The 23,061-nt window shown below is 45.0% G+C and overlaps 1 protein-coding gene across 1 annotated transcript in view; it reads left to right on the top strand.

Annotated features, from left to right (window-relative positions):
- Positions 1–215: 215 nt before the first annotated feature.
- Positions 216–23,061, top strand: part of LOC116986694 (myoD family inhibitor-like) — a 99,774-nt gene continuing 76,928 nt past the window's right edge. Inside the window, exon 1 of the mRNA XM_033042265.1 lies at positions 216–689. Coding sequence (XP_032898156.1) covers positions 614–689 — 76 coding nt within the window. The 5' untranslated portion in view covers positions 216–613. The remainder of the gene's footprint in view (positions 690–23,061) is intronic.

The raw sequence follows: 23,061 nt of genomic DNA on the forward strand, positions 1-23,061 counted from the left end.
GACACACCCGGGTTTACAGCCACGCAGCCAGCGCCTTGGCTCCCAGTAGCTGGCGAGTCTGCTGACTCCCTGAGTCTGGGGGTGAACTCCACACGAATTGCAGCTCTTTCTTCTGAAACTTGCAGAAGGAAACCGAGAAATCCCGAAATCCAGGCGATTTCCGCCTCTTGCTTCAGGAGAGAGGCGGCGTGAGAGGGGCGGGGAGAGGGAGAGGGAGAGGGAGAGGCAGGGGAGGGGGAGAGAGGTTTGGAGAGCAGTCACCGAGGAACAAACTCGTCTAACAAACTGAAGAATCCCGCGGAGTCCAGGAAAGTTTGGAGAGAAAATAGTTGCAGATATTTTTTAAAGTTTTAAAAGTTGAAGACAATTCCGAACTTCTGAATTCTGGACTTTAAGAATCTTTACTTTCTTGCTTCAGTCCGGTCGATCGGGTTTGCAACATTTGTTTAACAAAAGACGTGCCTAATTCAAAAGAGGAGCGAGAAGGTTTCAGGAAAGCTTGTGCAGATGGTCAACTTGCTGAGCGAGGCGGCGTTAAACGGACGGGCGCTGGTGGCTGCCGCTTCATCCCTTCCTTCACCCAGCTCCGTCTCCAAACGCAACCCATGTCTCAATGTCTCTAACTAATGGCAAGGGCTGCCCTCAGCGCGGAGCGGCGGCGCTGGGACCCTCGCATACCCGCCACACAGGTAAGGCCCCGACACCGGGAGGGTCACAAGCAGGCAGGCAGAGCGGAGCAGGCAGGGGTAGAGGCGGGTAGCCACACACACTGACACACACACACCGACACACACACACCGACACACACACACACATTGACACACACACACACACAGCCACACACACACTGACACACACACACACACACACACACACTGACACAGCCACACACACACTGACACACACACACTGACACAGCCACACACACTGACACACGCACTGACACACACACACACGCACTGACACACACACACAGATACACCCACACACACACACCCACACAGACACACACACAGAGGCAGACACACACACACACAGATACACACACACACACCCACACTGACACACAGACACACACACAGAGGCAGACACACACAGAAACACACACATACACACTGACACACATACCGACACACACGTACACTGACACACACACTGACACACACACTGACACACACACTGACACACACATTGACACACAGACATACCCACACCCTGACACACACACACACACACACACACACTGACACACACGTACAGAGATGCAGACACACACATACAGAGATACCGACACACAAACGTACATGCAGCCACAGATGCACACGCAGACACCCAAAGACACACACACACACACACACACACACACACACACACACACACACACACACACACACAGGGACAGAGGCAGGGACAGAGACACACACAGGAGCAGGGACAGAGACAGATAGATACACCAGCAGAGACATAAACACATACAGGCAGGGAGACACAGGGACAGAGACAGACATACACACACTCGGGGGAAGGGATATACAAGGGCAGGGTCAGAGAGACACACACACACAGGTAAGGAGACACATAGACTAAGACACAAACACAGACAAATAGGCGCACAAGCACACACGCACACACACACACACACACACACACACACACACACGCCACAAATGTTGACAGAATTACAGAGACATTGAGAGGGATGAACCATGAGCACACATGGCCACAGAGTGGACCGGGCATGGTACATGTACATCAGCTACGGCATCGTTCATGCAGACACAATAGACAGAGTGACAATCTAATTTGTAACAGAAGTACGCAAACTGAGGTGGGGACACATGTAGGATAAAGTCCACTGACAAAAGGCCTGTGTTTGTAGGAAAGGAACTGCAGATGCTGGTTTATACCAAAGATAGACACAAAATGTTGGGGTAACTCAGCAGGACAGGCAGCGTCTCTGGGTAGAAAGAACTCGACCCAAAACGTCATCCATTCCTTCCATCCAGAAAGGCTTGTTTTTGCCTGATTCTTGAGTACTTCCAACAGTTTTAGTATGGAAGACGATTTCTCACAGTTACTGAGAGAACTGTCAGTAACAAACATTTGGGCATCTCGGTAAACATGAAAGTAAAGACACAAAGCGATGGAGTAACTCAGCGGGTCAGGCAGCTTCTCTGGTGAGGCCTGACCCATTGAGTTACTCCAGCACTTTGTGTCTTCTTTGGTAAACCACCGTCTGCAGTTCCCTGCCTCTACCTAGAAACACAACAGGATACTCACAGCCAGGTATGTTGAAGGTACACATCCAGGTGCACACATATGATTCCACCTTGTTTCATTGCTTTAACTACTGACTAGCAAAAATGTGTAAATCTTCCTTTACATTGAATAGAATGTTGGATATTTGTTTGTGAACGTTGAAATCTGACTCGATTTGTGAATTGTGATGGTTCATTGGGATGAGATATTTGAGCTAAAGAGGTGCAAGTGTACATTGTGAGACCATTCGGCGACTTCAGTATGTGTTGCAGGCTAAATGTGCAGGAAGGAACTGCAGATACTGGTTTACAGCGAAGATAGATACAAAAAGCTGGAGTAGCATCTCTGGAGAGAAGGAATGGGTGACGTTTCGGGTCAAGACCCTTCTTGTGTTGGAGTCTCCCTCCCCAGTGTGGTACTGAACAGTGCTGAGCAGTCCTTCACATGTAACGGGAAACTAAAGGTCCCATCTACTCTCCAGTAGATGTAAACAATCCCGTTTTGTTATTTTGACCAAGAGGTTATAACCTCTGAAATTCAACCCTCAGCCATGTGGGAACTTCTGCTTCCTGGACTAAGTCTGGGACTAAGTCTGGACTAAGTCTGGGAAACTTAGTCTAGGAAGACAAAAATGCTGGACAAACTCAGCGGGTGAGGCAGCATTTATGGAGCGAAGGAATAGGTGACGTTTCGGGTCGAGACCCTTCTTCCTGCTTATGGGATGTTGCTTTTACTGCCTGATACATTTTCAAAAGTGTTTTATTGACATTCTTGATGTCACTATATAATAACAAAACTTCTGTTATTAAGGTTCTAAAATGGAGTGGTATAAACTCCAATCTTATTGCCAAATATATATAAATCTGATGGGAATCCGTTCGATGCTGATGATTTACAGAGTATATTTTATCACCAGCAGACAGGTTCTATTTAAGAAATGTCCATTTCTATTTAAGAAATGCCTATTTAAGAAATGTCAATTTGCCTTGAGCGGGCAGATTTGTTTAGTTTAGTTTTGCCTTTCCAGCATTGGGTTACTCTGTTTACCAACGTGCATAGTAAACCTCTTGTACTTGCATAGCAAGTTGAGTAAGTAGCACGCCATGTGTATCAAAGAGATTGCTGAACACATCGGGAACCTCCATGGTCCCCTCTTGTATGGTCATTGAGCCCACCCGACCTCCCTCCCCCATCTGGGATTCGATCCATAATCGAACAAGCGCCCAGGTCTCTTCCCTTTTGTAATTCTCACCTTCTTCCACATCACCAATCCACCATTGGTGCCTCTGCTTTCAAGTGCTTCAGGAGTTCTCTTTCTGCACCACTCCTTGTTCTAATCCTAGCACCTCCTGTGAGAAACTCATAGAAATAACTTCCTGGACTAAGTCTGGCTCACTAATATCGCACACTATGGCTCAGGATCAGATTTTGTTTGTTTTTGCACAAAATGCTTTGGGAAATGCTCCTGCACCATTGGAGTTTGTGTTATTATTGTGGTAGGTGTTGAATATTATGTTAAATATTAATATAATAAAAGGCGCAGTTGAAGAAGACTTGACAATGTGCCATGAAGGTCAACTTGTCATGGCCAGGCAGGAGATTCTCAATTTCATTCAGTGAACAACACGGAACATGGTGCCAAGCGGAGGGGACTTGTAAAATGTTCAAACATTCATAAACTTGCTTGCTAGATGCTGCCGGTAAGTTTGATCTCACTCTGGAAGGGCTTTAAAGTGGACCTGTGCTAATTAACATTGGTAAGACACGTGATGATGGAATAGTACCACTATGGATTTAATTAACCGGAGGGAATGGGGAGATTGGTGTTGATTTCTATGGAGAAGGAAACATAAAAGGGAGATTCAATGGTGATGTTAAATGAGGGATATTGCCAGTGTGATTCTGGTTGTGTCGTTTTTGGTTGCACAGTTCTGGTTGCCTCACTAGGATGTGATTCCACTGGGATGGGTGAAGAACCAATTCACCAGATGTTGCCTGCGATGGAGAGTGTCAGTTTAGAGGAGAGACTGGATAAGCTGGGTTTGCTTTCCTTGGAGCAGAGTAGGTTGTAGGGAGACCCGATGGAGTTGGTTACAATTATGAAATGGGAGATAGTCAGATCATTTTCCCCGTGGCTGAGGTGTCTATTACCAGAGCGAGGAGAAAGGTTTAAAGGGAATCTGAGGAAGAATGTTTTCACCTAGAGATAGTGGGCCAGATACTCTCACAACATTTAAGAAGCATCTGAACAAGCACTTGAAGAACCAAGGTGTTGTGGGCAATGGACTGAGTGCCAGTTAATGGGGTTAGTATAGATAGCTGAAGATAGGCACAAAAACCTGGTGCAACTCAGCGGGTCAGGCAGCATCTCTGGAGAAAAGGAATAGGTGACGTTTTGGGTTGAGACCCTTCTTCAGACTGATAGCTGCAAGATGATTGGCAAGGACATGGTGGGCGGGAGGGTGTATTTCTGTGTTGTATTACTCTGATTAGAGAGAAAGTGCTTCAAGCGGCAGGAACATTGGTAATTGGAGTCACAGATTGAGGAGAGCTGGCAGAAGTGCCGAGTGGGAATGGGGAGACGTGGTTTTTATTCAGTGAGTTGTTCTGATCTAAAATTTACAGCTTAAAAGATTGACGGAAGCAGATTCAATATCGATTTTCAAAAGGAAATTGGATAAATATTTGAAAGGGAATATTTTGCAAGGCTTTGCTGAAAAAAGCACGAGAGTGTGATTAATCGACTCATTGCTTCAAAGAGCCAAAATAAGCATGATCGGCCAAATAACTTATTCAGATGCAAGTCGGGACATGTCACCCCTGATGAATAACAAGGAAGGACCAAGGAAAATGTCTCCTTTCATTCCACTAAAGAGCTGAAGTGTGGAGACTTTAAAGTACATACAGGATATTAAACGGAAAACCAAAGTCACATTGAAGGTTGGCCTAAAATGTGAGTGAATATCCAAACAAAGAGACACGGTTTGGAATTGGGAAAGGGGGGTTTAGCACAGTCTGTCAGGGGATACATGGCATTCAGAATGTAAAGAAGCATCCCAAGGAGCTGGGCAGCATTGGCAATGATTCACATGGGAACATACTAGGGCAGGTGAGGCAAGGCTCGCATTGAGAGCCATGTTTTGGACACACAGGCAACGATTTTTAGATTGAAACTTTCTCAGTTGCAATCATTTCTATGAGAGGCTAATGTAGGTCAGGGGTGATGGGTAAGCATGGCTGGGGCGAGTCAGAAAACTAACGGTTGAGTTTTAAATGAATTCCAGTTAATGGTGCGTTGGAGAATGGCCAGAGTTACATGGAATCATAAAATCGCATTAACCGCAGAGAAGTTTAAGAAGGAACTGCAGATGCTGGAAAAATCGAAGGTAGACAAAAATGCTGGAGAAACTCAGCGGGTGAGGCAGCATCTATGGAGCGAAGGAAATCGGCGACGTTTCGGGTCGAGACCCTTCTACGGAAGGTAATTTAACCCTGGTGCTACCTTTCACATTGATTCATCAGCGAACGACCAAAAAAGCTTCTCATGAACATTGGATCAGATTATTGTTCAAACTTCATCTTCCTTTGTATTAAGTTCACAAATCATAGGAGCAGAGTTTGGCCATTTGGCCCGTCTAGTCTATACCACCATTCAATCATGGTTAATCTATCTTTTCCTCTCAACCCCATTTTCCTGCCTTCTCCCCGTAACCGTTTGACTTCCTTGCTAATCAATAACCTGTCAATCTCCACTTTAAAAATACCTAAAGGGGTAAGCCATTTAGAACGGAGACTAAACACAGAGAGTGGTGAGTCTGTGGAATTCTCTGCCTCAGAGGGCGGTGGAGGCAGGTTCTCTGGATGGTTTCAAGAGAGAGCTAGATAGGGCTCTTAAAAATAGCGGAGTCAGGGGATATGGGGAGAAGGCAGGAACGGGGTACTGATTGGGGATGATCAGCCATGATCACATTGAATGGCGGTGCTGGCTCGAAGGGCCGAATGGCCTACTCCTGCACCTATTGTCTATTGTCCTCAAGGTACCAAGCACAGGATCGTTGTGTGGGAAGGAACTGCAGATGCTGGTTTAGACTAAAGATAGACACAAAAAGCTGGAGTAACTCCGCGGGAGAGGCAGCATCTCTGGAGAGAAGGAATGGGTGATGATTTGGGTCAAGACTCTTCTTCAGACTTCAACACCCCAAACATCACCCATTCCTTCTCTGCAGAGATGCTGCCTGTCCCTTATTCTAGAATGTTGTGCCTATTGCAAGCACAGGATCAATCTCTAAACCTGAAATGCTGGAGAGCAAGCAGTGACGTTGTTTAGGGAATGGGGCTGTGGAATCAATGGCGTATATATCGCAGAGACCTCTTGTCTGTCTTGGTCCATTGAAACAGCAATGCAACTAACCCACTCCAAAGTTCAGCAATTCCCCTTCCCTCAGGCATTTATACAATTGTTTATTATGTTATTTTAGAATTTGCTTCCAGCATCTTATCAGATAGTACACTCCAGACCATGCCAACAGCCCACTCTGTAAAGTCGTGTCTTCATTGAAGTTTTTTTTAATCAATTGTCATAAATCCAAGTCCTCTGGTATTTTGACTAACGTTGCTGAAAAAAGATTTCTCACTCTCTACTCTATCAAGCCCTTCATACTTTGGAAAACATCTTAATCTCCTTTTCTCCAAGTAGAACAAATCTATCACGAGAAATGAGGAACTGCAAATGCTGGTTTATACAAAAAAGTGGTGGCGTAACTCAGCGGCTCAGGCAGTATCTGTGGTGAACATGGATGGTGACGTTTCGTGTTGGGGCCCTTCTTCACTCTGGTCTATCATGCTTGATTCCTTTTTTGGAGAACTCTCTGGATTATCACAGGCTCCAGCAACCATCTCAAATATAATTTGCAGATGGGACCACATCTCCAGCCGAGATTGATTTGTAATTCAGAGGTCCTCAACTATCCTTCAGTAGTTGCCTTTCTCTGCTCCCTGCTGCTCCCATCTCACCACCATGTTTTATCATAGTTTGTCAACAGCACTGTAGGCCATTCAGTCCATCCAGCAGATGCCAGCTCTCAGATCATGACCATTTCCCCTGGAATTAATAAGCATTAGCCGGTTTCCCCCACACATGCCCGGCAGCTCCACCATAACTCTGCTCCGCCACCAACACCAAGGGGCAGGTCACAGTTGCCAGCAGAACATCTTTGGGATATGGGAGCAAACTGCAGCACAGCGGGAAAACCCACAGGGCCACGGGCAAAACGCAAACTCCAGGAAAACTCAACTGCGGGTCAGTATCAAACCCTTGGGCTGTGGCGCAGATAGTCTTGGTACCTTTCACATTAACACGAACTAGAAAATTCCACACCAGAGACACTGGTGCATTATCAAATGTAACTATCGCTTTTCCAATCGATCATCTAAACAAGATATTTCAGTTTAGTTTAGTTTATCATCACATGTACTGATGCACAGTGCAAAGCTTTTGTTGCGGGCAAACCAGTCAGCGGAAAGACAATACGTGATTACAATCGAGCCGCTCACCGTGTACAGATACATGATTAAGGGAATAAGATAAATAATGTTTAGTGGAGGATAAAGCCAGTAATGTCCGATCAAAGATAGTCTGAGGGTCTCCAATGAGGTAGATAGTAGTTCAGGACCGCTCTCTAGCTGGAGTTAGGATGGTTCAGTTGCCTGATAACAGCTGGGAAGAAACGGTCCCTGAATCTGTTGGTGTGCATTTTCACACTTCTATACCTCTTGCCTGATGGGAGAGGGAAGAAAGGGAGTGACCGGGGTGCGACTTGTCCATGATTATGCTGCTGGCCTTGCCGAGGCAGCATGAGGTACAAAATGGCGTCAATGAAAGGGAGGTTGGTTTTTGTGAAACTCTGCAATTTCTTGCGGTCTTTGATGGCATTGTTCCCAATCTAAGACCCTTTACATTTGTAAATGAGGGAACCAAGGTCTGTTTTAAATCCCCTCCTGAAAATGAGACAGGACTTCCTTCCCTTCAGGATGGTCAAAGATCCCTTGTGGTTGTGGAGCCATCAATCTTTTGGAACTGGATAGATCAAATGTCCACAATAACTGATCCATTTTGTGGATATACCGAGAAACTTTAATGTAATAAGGTGTACAAGACATTCACGACCAACGTTTGACAACATCACATAGAGTGAGTTGGGAGTGGGTTTGGAGAGAAGGAATGTGCAGAGATTCGCACGCACAGCCAAGAACCAGGAGGTTTGAATATCCAATCTTCAGTTAGGATAATAGCCAAGGGCCTGGGAACAGGAGGAAGGATAATGGGAGAATTACATGAGGGAAAGTTTACAAGAGAAAATGGCTGGAGCATCTAATTATTTGCAGAGATTCCCAGTTATCGAGCTTGGCTCAGTTTGGGCTTCAGTGCAGGCTCTCGTGTTTCTGACATGTTGTTTACGGAAACTGGAATAGTTTTCACAACATATATACAATGTTGAAATATGTTTTTGTTCTGAAATTATCCCAATTAAGTGGCCAGTCGGACTCGTCAGTGGATGAGCTGGAGTATAATGGATGGGATTTATATAGCGCCTTTCTAATACTCAAGGCGCTTTACATCGCATTATTCATTCACTCCTCAGTCACACTCGGTGGTGGTAAGCTACTTCTGTAGCCACAGCTGCCCTGGGGCAGACTGACGGAAGCGTGGCTGCCAATCTGCGCCTACGGCTCCTCCGACCACCACCAATCACTCACACACATTCACACACATTCACACACAGGCAAAGGTGGGTGAAGTGCCTTGCCCAAGGACACAACAACAGTATGCACTCCAAGCTGGATTCGAACCGGCTACCTTCCAGTCGCCGGCCGAACACTTAGCCCATTGTGCCATCTGTCGTCAGTATGTAATGTGAACCTTTCCCTCGGATTTACCATTCTCGTTTGCAGGGCCAAGGAACGTGTGAATTATGGGCAATGTGTGTAGGAAGGAACTGCAGATGTTGGTTTACACCGAAGATGGACACAAAGTGCTGGAGTAACTCAGGCAACATCTCTGGAGAAAAGGAATGGGTGACGTTTTGGGTCGAGACCCTTCTTCAGACTAAGAGTCAGTCTGATTGAAAAAGTCACTATCAGTCTGAAGAAGAGTCTCAACCCAAAACGTCGCCTATTCCTTTTCTCCAGAGATGCTGCCTGAGCCTCTGAGTTACTCCAGCATTTTGTGTGTGTCTATAAGCAATGTACTTGGATTGGATAAGCTTCTTTGGAAATAGGGAGGATATCCTGAATGATATACAGAGGTCGTCTTCACTACTTCACTGCTGGAGTTCCTCACTTTGTCTTGGAAGGTAGCATTCATGGGAAACAGAGAGAGCTGAGTAACCTGCCAATGTAACGGCCTGGAGTCTGCAGCTCCCACTCTAAACTGGATGTAGACTCTTTGCCATTCGAAGCATCAATACTGGAGGTAAACACATGAGGGAAATTAAAGCAGATTGTTAAAAGTGCTGGAGAAACTCAGCGGGTGCAGCAGCAGCATCTATGGAGCGAAGGAAATAGGCAACGTTTCGTGCCGAAACCCTGAAGGAAATAGGCAACGTTTCGGGACGAAACCCGGAAGGGTTTCGGCCCGAAACGTTGTCTATTTCCTTCGCTCCATAGATGCTGCTGCACCCACTGAGTTCCTCCAGCACTTTTAACAATCTGCTTTCATTTTCCAGCATCTGCAGTTCCTTCTTAAACAGATTGTTAAGACATCTGCGGATACTTAAAAGTAAAACACCTTCAAAGTCAATGAGGTCTACTGCAGACTGACAACAAAGTGGCTATGTTGGAAAAATAAATGCTGGTCGGAGCAATGTAGGACAAGAGCAGTCTACTTTAGTGGAAGAAGTAACAGGAGGAGAGCAGCAGGTCAAGAGAGAATGAGGAGCTGGAGCAAGTGACCACGAGGAAAAAGATTAGCTTTGGGGAAGGTCATGGGATTGAAAGCCAATGAACCCCTGGCATCTGGAAACATGATTTTGGAGATAATTGGTGCATAAGTTGTCACTTTCCAAAATTCCATACATCCCGGAATGATTTGATTAGATCCTTTATTTGTCATTCAGACCTTTCGGTCTGAACGAAATGTCGTTGCCTGCAGCCATACATATAATAATAAACAACAAAACACACAATAAACACAAATTAACATCCACCACAGTGAGTTCACCAGGCACCTCCTCACTGTGATGGAGGCAAAAGTCTTAAAGTTACTGTCTCTTCCCTCCTCATTCTCCCTCTGCGCTGAGGCGATATGTTGTTACCCCACCGGGCGATGGTAGTCAGTCCCGCGGCTCAACCGAGCTTCGCGAACGGGAGCAAATGACGCCAAATATGATCGTATTATTCAAAAAAAGGAAGGGGAGGTAGAAAGGGAACTATAGATCAGTATCAGCAGCAAACTACTGCAACTATATGTGATCATATTGATCCTGGAAAATAATAACAGGATTTTGGCAAAGTTAGCATAAAAGAGAAATCATATTTCACGCATCTGTTACTTTTTTGAGGTTGTATCTGGAAGAATAGATTAAGGGAAGCTAACTGGTGTGTTGTATTTGGAGTTTCAGGTGGTCTTAGATAAGGTGGCATTGGAAGAGATTATTGAACAAAACTGAAGCACATGGAATTGGGAGACTGAATTAGGACTGAAGCACATGGAAGGGCGGCATGGTGGTTCAGCGATAGAGGTGCTGTCTTACAGCGCTTACAGCGCCGGAGACCCGGGTTCAATCCCGACCACGATGTCTGTACAGAGTTTGTACGTTCTCCCTGTGACCTGAGTGGGTTTTCTCCGAGATCCTCAGTTTCCTTCCACGCTCCAAAGACCTACAGGTTTGTAGGTTAATTGGATTGGTATAAGTGTAAATTGTCCTGAGTGTGTGCGGGATAGTGTTAATGTGCGGGGATCGCTGGTCGGTGTGGACTCGGTGAGCCGAAGATCCTGTTTTCTCGCTGTAACTAAAACTAAAATTAAATCTAAAACTTAGAGTGGACTGGATTGAGAGTTGGTTACAGATGGAATGCTGAAGAAATAGATGGATGGGTTAAACTTTCAGGTCAGGAGGCAGTGCTGGAGGGATGCTGCAAGGAGCAGCCCTGGGACATCAACCATCAAAATGGACAGCACTGGTTTGATGAGATATCTGAGTGGAATATCGAGTTTGTTAATGATACACATCTAGCTGCCGCTGTGAGTTGTGGGGAGGATGCAGTGAGGCTTCAGAGGAATGCAGACTGGATAGGTGAGAATGGCTGAGGACATGACAATCGGAATATAGTGCGGAAGATATGAAGCCATCCACTTGGATAGAAAATTAGGCATATTTTTTAATTTACAAGTGATAAGAGCAAATTAGTCCATTCGGCCCATCAATACTCCGCCATTCAATCATGGCTGATACTGCATCTTCCTTCTCTCCATAACCTCCGACACTTGTACTAATCAAGAATCTGATCACTAATTGATCAAAAAATTGAATGTATGGACATTCAGAAGGACCTGGAGGCCATGAATGTGAATAAAGCAAGCAATAGGGAAGGCAAGAGGTGTGTTAACTTTCACCATCAGCTGATGCCGGGCTGAGCAACCACCCGCTTCAGAACTCTGCTGGTTCACTTTCTCGTTTAACCTGTTCATTCGCGTACGGGTTGTGGACAACACAGGCGGTGGTTGCATTTATTGTCCACCAGCAAATGCCTCTAAAGTGAGAAGAGGATGTATCTTTTGAAGGCCTGGAGAGAATGGATGTGGAGAGGATGTTTCCACTAGTGGGAAAGTCTAGGACCAGAGTTCATAGCCTCAAAATTAAAGGACGTTCCTTTAGGAAGGAGATGAGGAGGAATTTCTTTAATCAGTGGGTGGTGAATCTGTGGAATTCGTTGCCATAGAAGGCTAGGAGGCCAAGTCAGTGGATATTTTTAAGCCAGAGATAAATAGATACTTGATTAGTACGGGTGTTAGGGGTTATGGAGAGAAGACAATAGAATGGACATTGGAAAAATAAATTGGATAGTTATATGGATGGGAAAGGAATGGAGGGTTATGGTCTGAGCGCAGGTATATGGGACTAGGGGAGATTATGTGTTCGGCACGGACTAGAGGGGTCGAGATGGCCTGTTTCCGTGCTGTAATTGTTATATGGTTATTATATGGTTAATGGGGTTAAGAGGGAAAGATAGATCAGACACGATTGAATAGCAGAGTAGACTTGATGGGCTGAATGGCCTAATTCTGCATCTCACTTATGTAGTCACATAAAGGCGAGTTACAGTAAGGACAGCACACATCCATCCCTGCAGAACATTCGTGCAATAAATATGTTTTATGATTGTACAGTAGTTTCAGTCACTGTTACTAATATTAACTTTTAAATCCAAGGGAGATGTTCTACAAAGCCACGTGTGCCTGAAAGTATGTGCAAGGGATTTTGCTACTGTTTGCTAACTTGTGATCCCAAGCAGAGAGAGAATTGACTGTAGAAACAAGGAATTGCAGATGCCGGTTTACACAAAAGGACACAAAGTGCTGGAGTAACTCAGCAGCATTTCCGGTGAACATGGAGACGTGACGATTCGGGTCGGAACCCTTCTTCAGACTGATGGTGGGGGGAAGAAAGCTGGAAGTGAATTGACCAATTGACTGTGACACATACCACTGTGGAATGGAGTCAGGCCAGTGAGTGTTTAGACAACACGTGGGCGAACAGTGACATTCGTCGTGTAGTGTACCAATTAATACCTGTGGGGAGTGGGAGAATTCTCCTCCGACATTTTGGAGTTAGCACCCGTCTTGTTAAGCCCTTGCTTTTTTCCAAATGCTGGCTCCAGTTGCTTTAATTCATTGGAGCTCTAGGGGCTAGTGGAATCAAGGGATATGGGGAGAAGGCAGGCACGGGTTATTGATTGGGGACGATCAGCCATGATCGCAATGAATGGCGGTACTGGCTTGAAGGGCCGAATGGCCTCCTTGTGCACCTATTTTCTCTGTTTCTATGTTTCTATAAGCAGCAAGAATTTCAACATCAAAATCTGTGGTTCCTTGTTCTTTCAATATTTAACTCTGGGTGCTACAGGCAAACAAACATTTATTTCCAAATGCTGTAACACTGATAGCATTGCCCGCTATGTGTTCAGGTGGTGAATGGGATCTGGTGAGAGCGTGCTTGTTGACCCTCGTGCTGCCAAGAGCTGCTCTGACTCACATCTGTCCTGTTTATTTGGCACCAATGGGACGGAGTTGCAAAAACACTTTGTTTTTCTTTTGGTGAGACTTGTGGCCTCCTGGATGAGGGATGGGGGCGCAGAAACAGGGCGGTTTCCACTTTTAACATCGGCTTTGGACTGGCTACAGCTCGGCTTGGATGGGAAATAAAGCTCCCACACAGCAAACCTCCGCGCTGATCCTCCAAGAACCTCCCTGGACAAGGACAGCACAGCGTGGAGACTGCCGTTCTGTCAACAGTTTCAGCAAGGCCTACCGCAGGCAGGCCATTAGATTTGTTCTAGATGTTCATGAGAAATGCGATACGAAACAATACCATATTATTCATCCCAGAGGGAAATTGGCCTGCCACCAGTCAAAAGAAATAGTTACAAAAGATTTAGCCATGTGCATTCTAATAATAATAATGGCATTTAAGTGACCAGTGCACATATATAATATTGCATAAACATGGAATGAACTTATCGAGTGGAGAAGTCCAGCATGAGGGATATGCAAAGATGGGAGGGGAGGGGGTTGGGGGGGAGGTGGTGAAGGGAAGGGGGGGTGGGGGGGGAGGGGGGGGGGGGGTGGGGAAGAAGGGGACTCAGTCTATCCCACAACAGAAAGGGGAGGAGTTGTACAGTTTGATAGCCACAGGCAAAAATAATCTCCTGTGGCGTTCTTTGCTGCACCGGTCTGTTGCTGAAGAAACTAGACAGACATTGCCTTTAAAATACAAAACTACCAGCAAAGCCGGTTTTACTGCCAGTAGACTGGGCCACGCTCCAATAGGATTAAAAGGTACTGAATCTCTAATAAGTTTTGGCAGAGCATGTATTGAGGTGCAGCTGACCGCAGTGGTCTTGCACGCGCTGAGAATAAAAGCAGCAATCAGCCAGAAGCACAAGAGGTTGTGTGGTGTGACAGAGAGTCGTCAGCTGGTTAATGGAAAGGTGAAATCTGTTTCCAATTTGCTTTTCACTCGCAAACTGATCCCAGCAAAGTTTCATTGTTGGGACAGGCTCATCTATTCACCAAATTCTGGGTGGGTTGCTGTGTCTATAAGAGGAATGGTAAAGGCCAAGTGGGGTGGGGCAAGGGGAGGGGTAGATGAGGTGGGGGTGGGGGGATGGGAGACAGGGCGGGGTTGGGAAGGGAGGAAGGTAAAATATCAAAGTTGGTTCCCTTGAGCAGATTATTCTCTTTAATCAGAGGACTGGTCATGAAAAGTTGGTGGCTGCTGGTTGAAGGTTAGAACCTCAGCCCTGACATCCTCCTGGAGTTCAACTCCCCCCTAGGATTTCCTGGCTCACAGGTTCCACAATTCACCGGATTGCCATCTACACGGTCAGACTCTTGGAATTTCAATGGGACAGTCTTGCCCCTGATTTCAATAGAAAAATGGCTGATCATCCAACACAGTATCCCATCCCTGCCTTCTCTCCATCCCTTTAGCCACAAGGGCCACATCTAACTCCCTCTTAAATATAGCCAATGAACTGGCCTCAACTACCTTCTGTGGCAGAGAATTCCAGAGATTCACCACTCTCTGTGTGAAAAATGTTTTTCTCATCTCGGTCCTAAAAGATTTTCGCCTAATCCTTAAACTGTGAGCCTTGTTCTGGACTTCCCCAACATCGGGAACAATCTTCCTGCGTCCAACCCCTTGAGAATTGTGTAAGTTTCTATAAGATCCCCCCTCAGTCTTCTAAATTCTAGCGAGGAAAAGCCGAGTCTATCCAGTCTTTCTTCATATGAAAGTCCTGACATCCCAGGAATCAGTCTGATGAAGCTTCTCTGTACTCCCTCTTTGGCAAGAATGTATTTTCTCAGATTAGGAGACCAAAACTGTACGCAATACTCCAGGTGTGGTCTCACCAAGACCCTGTACAACTGCAGTAGAACCTCCCTGCTCCTATACTCAAATCCTTTTGCTATGAATGCTAACATACCATTCGCTCTCTTCACTGCCTGCTGCACCTGCATGCCTACTTTTAATGACTGGTGTACCATGACACCCAGGTCTCGTTGCATGTCCCCCTTTCCTAATCGGCCACCATTCAGATAATAGTCTACTTTCCTGTTTTTGCCACCAAAGTGGATAACCTCACATTTATCCACATTGTACTGCATCTGCCATGCATTTGCCCACTCACCCAGCCTATCCAAGTCACCTTGCAGCCTCCTAGCATCCTCCTCACAGCTAACGCTGCCCCCAAGCTTCGTGTCATCTGCAAACTTGGAGATGTTGCATTCAATTCCCTCGTCCAAATCATTAATATATATTGTAAATAGCTGGGGTCCCAGCACTGAGCCTTGCGGTACCCCACTTGTCACTGCCTGCCATTGTGAAAAGGACCCGTTTACTCCTACTCTTTGCTTCCTGTCTGCCAGCCAGTTCTCTATCCACATCAATACTGAACCCCCAATACCATGTGCTTTAAGTTTGTATACTAATCTCTTATGTGGGACCTTGTCGAAAGCCTTCTGAAAGTCCACATATAACACATCCACTGGTTCTCCCTTATCCACTCTACTAGTTACATCCTTGAAAAATAAGATTCGTCAGACATGATTTACCTTTCATAAATCCATGCTGACTTTGCCCTATGATTTCACCATTTTCCAAATGTGCTGCTATCCCATCTTTAATAACTGATTCTAGCGGTTTCCCCACTACCGACGTTAGACTAACTGATCTGTAATTCCCCGTTTTCTTTCTCCCTCCCTTTTTAAAAAGTGGGGTTACATTAGCTACCCTCCAATCCTCAGGAACTACTCCAGAATCTAAAGAGTTTTGAAAAATTATCACTAATATATCCATTATTTCTGCGGCTACTTCCTTAAGTACTCTGGGATGCAGCCTATCTGGCCCTGGGGATTTATCGGCCTTTAATCCATTCAATATACCTAATACCAGTTCCCGGCTAACCTGGATTTCACTCAGTTCCTCCATCTTATTTGACCCCCGGTCCCCTTCTATTTCCGGCAGATTATTTATGTCTTCCTTAGTGAAGACATAACCAAAGTAGTTATTCAATTGGTCTGCCATGTCTTTGTTTCCCATGATCAATTCACCTGTTTCTGACTGCAAGGGATCTACATTTGTTTTAATTAATCTTTTCCATCTTTGATGCCTCACGGAACAACTAAGTTTTTTTAGCACTGTACTGAACTGAAATTGCACCAAGGTAACGCTATTCACTAGGCTTCCATCCAAACCATCTTATCTCTGAATGACCCACTATACTTCTATCTCATCCTCTGATCAACAACCTCATTGCTTGTCCCTGGCTCCAATTCCCTTCATCATTCCTGACTCTAATCCTCCAAACTCCCACTCATCCTGGTGCCGTATGTTTCAATAGAGACTCCAATCACCACCTCCCACCATCCACACATTACAAGGTGCAACACCACAGCAACCATCTCCGAGACCAGCGTTTCTAATGTGTGCCTCCTCCAAGCCCCCACTGCATGATGGCTAAACTGAATCAACCTGCCCTTGCCCCAGAAGGCACTTCTCTCTCTCTCTGGACCAAGCACTGATCCAAAATGCAAGTGAAAAATAAACATAATGTTAATTTAATTGTGCCTTTAATGGCACCCTATAGTCTGGGTAGGAACTAAATGGATGATTGATCGTTCCTGCAACATAATATTAAGTGAATCTACTCATTTTGATTACCAATTAATTTTTGTCTCGGGTTTATCTATCTAAATGGCGTCAAGTTGGGAAAAGGGGAATTACAACGGGATCTGGGGGTCCTTGTACATCAGTCTATGAAAGTAAGCATGCAGGTACAGCAGGCAGTGAAGAAAGCGAATGGCAAGTTGGCCTTTTTAACATGAGGAATTGAATATAGGAGCAAAGAGGTCCTTCTGCAGTTGTACAGAGCCCTAGTGGTGGGACTGTCATATGCTGAGAGAATGGAGCAGCTGGGCTTGTACACTTTTGAGTTTAGAAGGATGAGCGGTGATCTCATTGAAACATATAAGATTGTTAAGGGTTTGGACACGCTAGAGGCAGGAAACATGTTCCTGATGTTGGGGGTCCAGAACCAGGGGCCACAGTTTAAGAATAAGGAGTAAGCCATTTAGAACGGAGATGAGGAAACACTTTTTCTCACAGAGAGTGGTGAGTCTGTGGAATTCTCTGCCTCAGAGGGTGGTGGAGGCAGGTTCTCTGGATGCATTCAAGAGAGAGCTAGATAGGGCTCTTAAAGATAGCGGAGTCAGGGGATATGGAGAGAAGGCAGGAACGGGGTACTGATTGGGGATGATCTGCCATGATCACATTGAATGGCAGTACTGGCTCGAAGGGCCGAATGGCCTACTCCTGCACCTATTGTCTATTGTTTTATCTCCCATTGCCTTCCATCATTAATAGACAGCCATCTCTGTCATCCCTCCCTCCTACCTACATCCTTCCTACACACTCTGTTCCTTTCTCTCCTGTTCGTGCTGAGCTTTACACTCACCTTCTAACCTGCACCGCATCAAATCTTACTCTTTAACTCGGTATTTCTCAGAACCAAAGCTTGTTGATGACATTAGCACAGCTCCTGAAAGGATCAACCGTCTATCACCTATAACCACTATTTCCTTCTTGGTTTCCTTCCTTTAACCTGCAACTGTGGCCCGTGGATGTCAACGGAAGATTTGCAATTAAAAGAAAATGAATGCGTAATTTTTACCATCTGGCACTAAGACTGGCAGGGAATGGATCCCACAAGCAAGAGCACTGAAATTAAAAAAATCAAAAAAATTGTGCATTACTACTTTTAGATATTCAGATTGTAAAATTACTCATAATTATCTTTGATTCAAGCACAAGAAAATACATTTGAAATGCCTAGACCCTTCTAAAATTGCAATCTGTAATATCACCAATACACACAGCTGCAAACGATATGACAAATATATTTAGAAAAAATCCATTTGAGTTGAAAATGTTTTTTTGTTTTCATCGTTTTAATTTCTGGTCTCACAGAACTAAAAGTGGAGGTGCAATAAACAAGTTTGAAAAAAAAATCACTAAATTGCTGCTTTACTAAGGATTAAAAACGGAAGCTTCCAAAACCCGGCAGAAGTGGAAGCAACAAACACGACCCTGACTTTCTCTTCCCCAAGCAGCCCCTCAGTATTGGGGGTGACTTGCTTCCACTCACAAATTCACAAGTTATAGGAGTAGAATTAGGCCATTCGGCCCATCGAGTCCACTCCACCAATCAATCATGGCTGATCTCTGCCTCCTAACCCCATTTCCCTGCCTTCTCCCCATAACCGTTGGCACCCGTTCTAATCAAGAATCGGTCTATCTCTGCCTTAAAAATATCCACTGACTTGGCCTCCACAGCCCTCTGTGGCAATGAGTTCCACAGATTAACTATCCTCTGACTAAAGAAGTTCCTCTTCGCCTCCTTTCTAAAAGAGCGCCCTTTAATTCTCTGACCTCTGGTCCCACCTGGTCTGTAATCTCTGAGGGGAATGCCCTGGTGTCTTGAGTTGCCAATGTAGACATCTAGATCCCGCAGGCAGACCAGATGGCAAAGATTGTTATTGTCTGGAAAACCATGAGTTTTATTCCCAGTCTGAGGTCTCCAATCAACTAAACACAGTGCTATTGAATGATAGAACAGTGACTGACATTATCCAATATATTGTCATATGCTTACTAGATTTCAACTATTACAGGAACGACTGTTGACTCCAGTGTTGTTACATGTTGTCCAGTAATCAATGATGCTCATTCAGTGAATCTCCCCTCGCAGTCCATGTACGTTCTATCCTGTAATTGTCTCTGCTTACAGTACAGCTCACCCCCTCCATGACACACTGGTCAACCTGAGGAGCACCTTCAGCAACAGACTGGTTCCACCAAGATACAGCACAGAACGCCCTGTGGCTATCAATCTGTACAACTCCTCCCCCATCTGTCGTGGAGTAGACTGACTCCCCTCTCCTGCCCCCCCACCATCTGCATACTTACTAATCCAATTTACCACACCATCATCCAGATCATTGATGTACATGACAAACAACAGTGGACCCAACACAGATCCCTGTGGCACTCCACTAGTCACTGGCCTCCAACCTGACAAACAGCCATCCACCATTATTCTCTGGCATCTCCCATTCAGCCACTGTTGAATCCATCTTGCCACCCCGCCATTAATACCCAACAATTGAACCTTCTTAACCAACCTTCCATGAGGAACCTTGTCAAAGGCCTTACTGAAGTCCATATATACAACATCCACTGCTTTACCCTCATCAATTTCCCGAGTAACCTCTTCAAAAAACTCAAGAGGATTAGTCAAACATGACCTTCCAGGCACAAATCCATGTTGAATAAGATTGTTTTTGTGGGATGGGAGGTGGGAATCGTGAGTGGAGGAGAGTGGGCAGGAAGAGTAAAGTTTTCTAATTTCAAAGATTTGCTTTATTCAGAATATTTATGATAAACACAATTGGTAAGCATCTTTACATTGATTGCTCCATCATTCTCTTACATCCAGGCCACACATGTTTCCTGATACAATGTACGCCTGAAGCATTTGAGAGATTGTTGGCATGGCCAAGGTGGGGAAGGTTAAGATTTAACAATAGTGTGCCTTGATGGGGTGAGTTCACAGCACTGGGGCTGACTGTTTGGGACGTGTTCACACTGGTCTTCTTTATGTAACACTGAAACAGGTCATGTGCCTGTGCATGACCAGCCCGCGACACAGGCTTGGGCAAACATCAGAGGAATGGTGCCCGGGCATGCATTGCTCATTGCAACTCTCTTCCTATTCACACATCCCTCAGCATCAGATGCAAACCAGACCCAGACTTCCCTCACCGGCTGCTGATTGGTCTTGCATGCACATTTTAGGTTAGGATTTAGGAAAGATAACATCAAAGGGTGAGAATTGTCCTCCTCATCTAAATCCATGGGCAGACGTTATTGAAAAAGTGAAATGAGATGGCGGTTTTGAACGTCTGGTTTTGGGCAGTCTTGGTTATATTTGCTAAGGTAAATCTTCGCAGAGGTGCTGAAATGGGTACATGTTTTGGACCTAAGTTCTGATTAGTGGCGATTAGGGTTCGTAGTACGTAAAGCTTCCACACACCCAAATCCACTAACATTGCAGAGTTTGGAGGCTTACACTTCAGGATCGGAGGGAGAAGCTGGAGGCCATTGTGGAGGCTTTAATGGACATCTGGTTGGAGATATCCTGAGGATGGATGTCTCACCACTCCTCCTCTCCTGTGGCTGCTCTACCCATCCTCTCCCATCACTCCGTCATATTAAAGTCAAAGTCAAAGTATCCTTTATTGTCATTCAGACCTTTCCGTCAGAACGAAATGTTGTTGCCTTGCAGTCATACACGTAATAAAATAACAAAACACACAATAAACACAAATTTAACATCCACCACAGTGAGTTCACCTGGCACCTCCTCATATGTAGCTTTATTTCATCACCATCCCTATCCTTCCTCTCCTCACCCCAATAATGTTAAATGCAGGGAATCCAGCATAGATCTCGTACCACACCTGACCACCTATCCAGCCCCTCTCCATCTTCCCAACCCTAATACAGGTATGCCAAAGGATGGAATGGTGAGAGGAGGTTGGGCTGTGGCCTTTGGACGGAACAGGATACCACATTATCAGAAATACGGAGAGCTAACAGGGCGGAAGGGAGAGAGAAAGGGTGGAGGGAGATGATTGCAGGTGAGATTGGGAATGCCTGAACTGTAGATGTTTCCGTAACTCATCACTAATCACCAGTAGACACAGTGAAATGGGACTCATAAATCAAGGGGAGAAGTGCCTCCGGTCACAAGGCACTGACTGAATCTCTTAATTATAAATAATTTCTTGCTATTGAAGCACTCTGTAAAGTGTGCAGCTTTTATTAATTGTCCGTGTCCATGCGGAACGTTGATGAGGGTCAAATGAACATCGAAGATTTGAAAACGTAAGGATGAGCAAGCTCCTTTTTTCAAAGCTAAATTTATTTAAAACAAAAAATGTAGAAGCAGTTCACCATTCATTTGAAAATAAGATCTATGTTCATTAGTGATTTATCTTTTCAAACCACGGTCACACGAAACATGAAGTTAATGTTGCATGTTGGCTTGCTGCTATTAATAACTGCTACACCTTGGTGGAAGGGGAGCCTGATTCGAATCAGACGCCAAGTTGTAACATATATTGTCGTTTTAGGGTCAATCCTTTTCCCTTCGATAGTTATGGGATTTGATCCTTCAATGTTGGCTCCACTGGGATTGAATCCGGAATAAAACCTAAAAGGAGGATGAAAGTTTCTCATTTCCTGTTGCATGAGAGTGAGCCTTTACTCCCTGAATGCGAGCAGCAGATATGCAGCATCTACAATATTTCCCTGCATTGATATCGCAACTATAACAAAACATAAACTTTTGTTATAAAGTTAAAGGCAAGATTTATCAAACAAAATTTTACAATAACCAATGCAAAAATAATTTGAACAGATGCCTAGTAGTTTGGTTAAACAGATATATTTTAAGACGTTCCCATTTATAATAGGAAATAGAGGCATTGGATTTAGGGAGACAATCCTTGAGCTTGGCATCTAGCTTGTAGAAGTCTGAGCACTTTAATCTCATTGATTGCCATCTGTAGCGGCATTCCTGTGACATTGTAATTTGATCATCTGCTGGAGAGCTAAAGCAGCCGAGAGGCAAAAGTTCATCAACCTCCTGGGATCTCTCTTTGATTTTGTAGGGTAGCATCGGTCTCTAATATTGGAATGGGCGCAAAGTGCTGGAGTAACTCAGCGGGCCAGGCAGCGTCTGTTGAGAACATGGGAAAAGGGACGTTTCAGATTGGGACCCCTTTCTTGTTGTCCTTGTCTCTAATATTGTAACACCCATCAAGTGACAGCCAGTCATGAGAGGTGTTGTAGGTAGCCACCAAATGCTGGAGTAACTCAGCGGGACAGGCAGCATCACTGGAGGAGAAGGAATGGGTGACGTTTTGGGTCGAGACCCTTCTTCAGACTGTTCCGATTATGTGCTCTGAGATTGCAGCAAGAGCCTCATGATGAATGCAGTGCTCTTCAGGTTGGGTATGTGGACAATCAGGAACCGCTCACACTGTGTTGGCCAGATTTAAGTGGTCATTCCCCAAGCATGAGACAGCAGACAGGCCTGCGGACAGTCACTCTCTGAGTGGGTGCTTTCCCTGTCTGGCACCTTACCATGAGATCACCATTCTAATCGCTACCAGCATTGGCTATCACATGTTAGGTTAGTTTAGTTTATTGTGTACAGTTTACCGGGGTCCAACTAATAGCTTTTGTTGCATGCTAATCAGTCAGAGGAAAGACAATACATGATTCCAATTGAGCCATTCATACTGTACAGTTACATGATGAAGAGACTAAAGTGAATAATGTCTAGTGCATGATAAAGCTAGTAAAGTCTGATCAAAATTAGTCCGAGGGTCTCTGAAGAGATGGATAGTAGTTCAGGACTACTCTCTAGTTGGTTCCAGGAAGGTTGATTTATACA

The sequence above is a fragment of the Amblyraja radiata genome, chromosome 24 (assembly GCF_010909765.2).
Source record: "Amblyraja radiata isolate CabotCenter1 chromosome 24, sAmbRad1.1.pri, whole genome shotgun sequence".
Lineage (NCBI taxonomy): Eukaryota > Metazoa > Chordata > Chondrichthyes > Rajiformes > Rajidae > Amblyraja > Amblyraja radiata.